We start from the raw sequence: 7729 nt of genomic DNA, 5'->3' as shown, positions 1-7729 counted from the left end.
CCCTGTGAAAGGGCCATTTGACCGCTAAAGGGGTCGTGACCCACAGGTTGAGAACCGCTGCTCTAAACTGTGATATATCAATTAACTTTGAAAAATTAATTTGTTCTCATTTTAGTTATAAATTTATTTGTAGGATGCTGTTACCTAGTAAGCCAAAATACATAGATGTATGCACAAAGTTATCATTTTAGTTTCATAACAGAAAATGATCAGTTGTACATCAAGTCTTCAGGGGACAAATACATTATTTAGTTCATGAATCAATAACAACAATATGAATTAAATTTATATGTACATTGAGACTGTTCTCTTATTTAAAACTAGAGGCCCGGCGCATGAAATTGTGCACGAGTAAGGTCCCTAGGCCTAGCCTAAGATCAGAGCCATCTTCCGCCAGTTCGCCAGTTCCCAGTCCCACCGCCACCACCCACTCCAGTTCCCCATTCGCCACCCAGCGATCTGAGCTTGCGGGCCGGGGGTAGGACCAAGAGGTGGTCAGTACACCTCAAAGTGATTGGTCAAGCAGTCCTTCTGGTCCTTACACCATTATGGTTGCTGGGCTTTTATTATATAGGATGGTTAAAAACACATAACTTTAAAATCACATCAGTATTAGTACCAGACGTTTTCCTACTTTACTTACAATTTATGTAATAAGCATGATTTGCTCTCTTGTTCTATTTGTTTTCATTTTAAAACATCTTTAAAATTTTATAGCAAGGCTGTGACTTTTAAAAAAGCCCTAAGTTTACATATGATTTTATTGAGATTATTAAAACAAAAAACAAAAAACAAAAAACTTGAGCTGCCCTGACCAGGTGGCTCAATTGGTTGGAGCATCGTCCCACACACCAAAAAGTTTCAGGTTCAATTCCCAGTCAGATAACTAGGTTGTAGGTTCGATCCCTGCCCAGTCCAGGCACATATGGGAGGCAACCGATTGATATTTCTCTCTCACATCAAGGTTTCTCTCTCTCCCCCACTTCCTCTCTCTAAAAATCAATAAAAACATACCCTTGAATGAGGATTAAAAACACACACACACACACACACACAAAAAAAAAAACAAACTTGACCTATCATGACTTCTGACATACCGTACAAGTTTGGTATTTTTATTTTCAAAAGGTATAATTAACTTAACCCACTTATGTGAATGAGACTATATACTGACACATTGAGCTAATAACAGGAAATTAAAATTCTTAATTTTACCTTAAATACACTATAGGAAAGTTACAGACATTGTCCTCCTAATGAGAAACACAAAAAAGTCTGGAAAACTGTCCCAGGCAGCTATAGAAGGAAACAATTATCCCTCCTTGTCATAAAAGCAGTTTAGTGACTATTACCTTAATGTATAATCCTAAGTGACTGATATATAAAAAAGAATAAGAATTTGTGCCCTTAAGATCCTTACAATAGAAACATACACAAAAATTAAATTTACATATAGGATATTATGACAGTACACTTAACCTTTTGTATAGTTTTAAGACTTACTGCATAACTTCTACATTTGCATCTTCACATAATAGCAATAATGATATATGTATGCAAATATACAGTGCTATGTGCCAGGCCTTATTCTTAGTGCTTTATGTATATTAACTCACTCAATACTCATAATCATTCTGGGAGATATATATTATCACATCATTTCTTGACAGATGTGATAAAAATTAAGATGAAGTATAGAAATTAAGTGACTTGCCTGAGAGGATATAACCAGTTAATAACATGGCCAGATTCTGGATATAGATGGCCTGGTTTGAAAATCTCTCTCTTTAACCATTAATTATTGTTTCTTACATCAAGTTTATTCTGCTAACATGCATGTACAGATAAACACAAGAATTATATATGCATGTGTTCATATCCACATACATGCTAGCAAAACAAAACTGGCACTTGGTTATTGGGGGGTCAAGCACTTCTAAGCATTTCTATCCATCACCTCACTTAATATACAAACACTATGAAATAGATACTTTAATTTCCCCTTTTTACAAAAGATAAAACTAAGACCACATCTAAATATTAGTTAAAATTCTATAATTAGAATGATCTTTTCGAAGTAGTTAAGCCAGCAATTTTCAATTATAGAGAAAAATAATTATGAAAATCATGCTGGAATATTCAAACCTTTAATACAGTCTTTTAATGGGCCCTTTATGAAATGAAACCCAACCTCCAATACACTTTGCCAATTACCTAATTAAAATTAAACCCTGGTACACTTAAAACAGGAACTTTCTTAGATCGAGTTTCTTTTCCACACCTGCATATCCAGTTCTTGGCATCTCTGCCTCAGTTCTTCTTTTTCTGAGAGTGCTTCCTGAAGTTCTTCCAGGGCCCTTTTAAGCTGAAATATAAAACGTCCTAATTGTTAGTAAATCATGTTTTGATACAAACTGAAAAATATACTTTCATCACAACACATATATACACTGATATTGAAAAAGGTTTTTAAATTTTACCTATTAACAAATAAGTCTTAATTTTTTGTTTTTATGTGATATTTACATAATATCATTAACATTTAAGGCTAAGGCCCCACAGAAATAAAATTTTATGTAAATCCTTGTGAAATATTTAAGCAAAAGAGTATTAGCAGATGCACTGCTTAATTTCATCACAGAAAAAAATTAGAATGCAAGCTTAAATTAAAATCTTCCTAGAAAAAATATTTTAATTTGAAATACTTCTTCAGATGAGTGGTGAATTCATGAAAAACAAATGTCTAAAAATGTAATAAGAAAAGTTCCTGATGCATTTGCCTCTCCTCTTACCCTTTCCTTTACAACCAGACTGGGTTATATCCAGGTGGAGAGGGCATTTTCCCCCATTAAGAAAGTCATATAATAGAGCCAGGGGAAGGAGACTCGAGTACAGGGTCTTTGAGCTGTTTCTTCAATATTAAGTGAAAGTAAAGTAACTGTGACAAAAATTATATTACCTTAGTAGATAAATGTGAACTTAGCGGAATTTTTTAAATTGTCTACTACTTTCTAACTATATAAAATGGGTCACATCCTATATAATAAAACCCTAATATGCAAATCGACCAAAAGGCAGAAAGATCGGCCAGTCGCTATGATGCGCACTGACCACCAGGGGGCAGACGCTCAACGCAAGAGCAACCCTCTGGTGGTCAGTGCACTCCCACAGGGGGAAGGCCACTCAGCCAGAAGCCAGGCTCACCGCTGGCGAGCGCAGTGGCGGCAGGAGTCTCTCCCGCCACCGCAGTAGCACTAAGGAAGGAACAGCGAGCTGGTGGGCAGTAAGGAGTGAGGGGTCCCAGACTGTGAGAGGAATCCCGGACTGCGAGAGGGATGTCCAACTGCTGGCTTAGGCCCAATCCCTGGGCACAGGCCGGGCTGAGGGACACCCCACCCTCACCCCCAGTGCACAAATTTCATGCACCAGGCCTCTAGTATGCATTATAAGTGTCAGAAGGAAATTCGATACCTCTCAGCTCTTCAAATGATCATAAAAATCTCTGCAGACCAGCACTACTTGTATTCATGAAGGAATGCATAATATTCAATTGAGATCTCATAAACTATCTAAACCTTATGGAGGAAAATAATCTTGTATATGTTCTCTGTAAGCTTTATTATAGTAAGTGGTAAAGTACTATATCATTGCTTTCAACATCTTCCTCACATACTGAAATACTCACCTGTTGTTCTAATTCTCCAACAGCGTCATTTGTAGGAGAGCTCAATATTTCTTTACTCATCAACTAGGAAATTAAAATAGTAAATTAAGTACAATAAAGTGATGTTTCTACAGTAAAAATGTTTACTTGAAAGGACACTGGAACACTTTATAATTTTTCCTTATCTTAATTTGACAATCCTTAGAATATTATTCAAATAAAAATTTTACAGAGGTTTAAGTTAAATAATACAATATTCAAGGCATTATACAAGTGAGGATATTATAAGTAAAGTATGCTTAAAATAAGTACACATATTGAAAACATGTGCACTAAAGAATTATAATCCAAGTTCTAAAAGATGAATAAAAATGAACATAATAAAAATGATTCTTCCATAATAAATATTAACTTTTAAAATACAGCCTTTAAATGAGTGATACAGCAGAATTGTGCACCTGAAACCTGTATAACTGTGTTAACCAGTGACACCCCAGTAAATTCAATCAAAGGGAAAAAAGAAAAAAAACAAGAAAAAATGAGTGATATGGCAAAATTACTAATTTAAAGAGATTTTAAACGGAGTTATATGAAAAAATTTCTGTAAAATAGTTATTTTTGCATGTAAAAGGCAGACTTATTTATGTATAGTGATACCTTGAATTCAAACCAAAAATGCATATTCAGAGTACACAGACTTCTAAAGTCCTATATAATGCCCCTTCCAAACTATGGTTGTCCTCAGTAATCCTTCACTCTACTTTCCCTCAGGTTTCCCCTGCTCTGTATCTCTGCCTTTTTAGTCTTATATTAAGAATAAACATGCATCACATGATTTCTGAATCTTTATGGTTCAACTTTGATAACTAGTTGGCTTGAACCCAGGCTACCTGGCTCCAAAAACTATTAAGTATCACCATGTTTTCTCACAGTTCTAACATTCTGAAAATGTAAATGTTACACACACATACACATACTTGCATACACACACATAAATACAAATACACACAACACACTTTAAAATTTCAGGAGAGATTGCTGTAACTGTCAGAAAAAAGGAGAAGAAATAAAAATTCCTACCTAGAGAGAGGTTATTTATCTTGCTTATTTAAAGTTATTTAAAGGATCTTGACAATATCAATTTATCTTTTAAATGCAGAAAAACTAATACTGGGCTTGATGTCCTTTTAAGATATTTTTTTGGGGGGACAGGGAAGATACAATAGCTAAAAGCAAGTAAACATGCTGCAAAGAGCAAATTTATACAAACAGAAAAATATACATCCATAAAATTTATGTGAAAAGTTTTATAACATTTGGTTTAAGATTTTCTTACATATGTGAATATGACATAACTTACCTCTTGAATAGCAGTCATGACCACATGTTGAACAGACTCTTCCAGTGTCATTATGTTTTGAATATGTTCTATGATTTAAAAAAGAAATCAGATTTTTTCTGAAAAAGAATCTACTCTTTACCCAGTGCTTTAGCCATTCAATTAATAGCATAAAAATGCATTTACCACATATAATTGTCTATACAAGTACATTATTTTTCCACAAGAAATATGTCAATTAAAAACAAGCAGAGAATTGAAAATATTCATATATATATTTTTAAATGGTTTATCTACTTATTTTTTAATCCTTATATAAGCATAGGTTTTTATTGATTTTTAGAGAGAAGGAGAGAGAGAGAGAAATCGATTAGTTGCCTCCGGAATGCGCCATGACCAGGAATCAAACCCACAACATTTTGGTGTACAGGATGACAGTCCAACCAACTGAGACACCCAGCCAAGGCTAAATGGTTTATTTTAAAGAAGAAAATTTCTAATTTTCTTATAAGGAACAGAAAGAGAAGAGATTGCAATTAATCTTAAAACAATTATGACAATTTCTTCCCTCTTGTTAAAATATTCAGTATTATAGAATAAATTCACATGTATTAAATGAACTCCTAAAATTTTAAGCCCAGAAAGTTTAATTTGATCGCCTATTTAGTTCATTTCAGGAAGGCTTTCAAAGAAATAAATTATATAGCTTCCTGTAAAAGCCCATCCAACATTTACCAAGTCTCATCTTAAGGTGATACTGATACAAGCACACATGCAATAAGTTAAGCTGATACTATCCCAATGAGAAAGGAGGAATGATGAGACAATGTCTTTCATGTATTTGCAGATTTAAATCCATTTCAACTACATCTTTTCTAGCTAAGACAATTTTCTAACAACTTTAAAGACTTCTTATTTTCTAATAGTTTTATTATTTTAATAACTCCTCTGGAAACTTCTAAGAAGTTCTTTAAGTCTTTCTTTTATTTGTGAAGCCAACAACTAGACAGATTCTGATTCTGATATGTACCTGACAACTAAGTGCTATATGAGTGTGGGAGTGGGAAGAATTAACTAGAGAATGCACAAGAAGTGGAATGGTTTCCTTTAACTGAATTTTTGGGATAATAGAGTACTTCCAGTTTGCTAAAGTAGTCAAAAAAATGATCATTTTCCTCACCAAAATATACAGGGTACTGTTTACCAAACTAGTTCATTCATTCATGATTAAAATGTTGCAATACCTTGGATGGAATCATTTTGAAAATAAAGTTTGCAAAGCATGAAGGTGTGGAAGCTGCATTATATTCTGGATGTGTTTTATTTTTACATTTTAATTAAGTTACTTAAAGAATTTTTTTTTATTTATCTGCTTACTCCTAAAAATTGCAAACCCAGACACATTCCTCCAAAAATAAACTCAAGTAGATAGTCCTGATTTTTTTTAAATATATATTTTATTGATTGTTTACAGAGAGGAAGGGAGAGGGATAGAGAGTTAGAAACATCGATGAGAGAGAAACATCGATCAGCTGCCTCCTGCACACCCCCTACTGGGGATGTGCCCACAACCAAGGTACATGCCCTTGACCGGAATCGAACCTGGGACCCCTCAGTCCCCAGGCCGACGCTCTATCCAGTGAGCCAAACCAGCTAGGGCTAGTCCTGATTTTTTAATAATGAAAATTAAGCTATCTCCTTATATTGAATTTCCTTTTAAAAATATAAGGACAAAATTGCTAAGTAATGCTTAGAATTATGAAAATACCACATATTACATTAAAATTTGTAGGAAGCAACAAAATTATAATGTAAGGGAAAACTCTAGCTTAACATGCCAATCATAGCTTCAAACAGAACTGATTTATTCAAGTGAAAGAAACAAGATAGAACGAATATTTACCAGTACAAATAGAACAGAATCAAAGCCAAAGTTGTTTTTTTAATAAAAGAGTATTAAAACTGACAAACATGCTAAAATTAAGCAAAAATAATGTGTGAACCCTGAGAAAGAAGACACCTACTAAGAAGGGCTCTTGGTGGCTCACTGGGCTCAAATTTTAAAAAACCAGAGCCCAGCTCATCTAGCGTAGCTCAGTGTTTGAGCATAGACCTGTGAACCTGGAGGTCACGGTTTGATTCCCGGTCGGGGCACATGCCCGGGTTCCAGGCTCAATCACCAATAGGGGGGCATGCAATAAGAGGCAGCTGATCAATGATTCTCACCATTGATGTTTCTATCTTTGTATCTCTCTATCTCCCTTTCTTCCTCTCTGTAATCAATTAAGAATAAATAAAACAGATTATCAGCCATTTCTATACAGGAACCTCACATGCAAACTGCACTTCAGGGAGAATCTGCACTTAACTGCTTGCCTGCACTGTGTTTCTTCCATTTGAGCCAACTTATAAAGGAGTTCCTGAGGCTTTCTCCATCCAATCAGAGATGTGAAGTTCCAACCAACTAGAGTGGCTCTATTCTAATCAATCAGACAGTGCCTTTTGGACCAAACTGTGAGGATTTAGATTCCTCATTTGCATGAGGACTGAACAATCAGGGAGCAGGGGCGGGCACTCCTTCCCATATAAGCCAGCTCCGCTCTAGCTCTGAGAGAACACTTTCCCTTTCCACCAAAAACTGAAGACTGGCCGAAACCGGTTTGGCTCAGTGGATAGAGCATTGGCTTGGGGACTGAAAGGTCCCAGGTTCGATTCCGGTCAAGGGC

At 35.1% G+C, this 7729-nt stretch overlaps 1 protein-coding gene across 5 annotated transcripts in view; it reads right to left on the bottom strand.

The window, feature by feature from the left end:
• HOOK1 (hook microtubule tethering protein 1) overlaps window positions 1–7729 on the bottom strand; it is a 98179-nt gene that overhangs the window by 72283 nt on the left and 18167 nt on the right. For all 5 annotated transcript variants that reach the window (XM_023759962.1, XM_023759964.1, XM_023759963.1 and 2 more), the window contains exons 6-8: window positions 5025–5092; window positions 3686–3748; window positions 2282–2365 (exon numbers count right to left, since the gene is read on the bottom strand). In XM_023759962.1, the coding sequence (XP_023615730.1) occupies window positions 2282–2365; window positions 3686–3748; window positions 5025–5092 (215 nt within the window). The remainder of the gene's footprint in view (window positions 1–2281; window positions 2366–3685; window positions 3749–5024; window positions 5093–7729) is intronic.

Source organism: Myotis lucifugus, unplaced genomic scaffold, assembly GCF_000147115.1.
Source record: "Myotis lucifugus unplaced genomic scaffold, Myoluc2.0 scaffold_168, whole genome shotgun sequence".
In the NCBI taxonomy this organism is placed as follows: Eukaryota; Metazoa; Chordata; class Mammalia; order Chiroptera; family Vespertilionidae; genus Myotis; species Myotis lucifugus.
The sequence above is the reverse complement of the archived record's forward strand: the minus strand, read 5'-3'. Positions and strand labels throughout refer to the sequence as shown.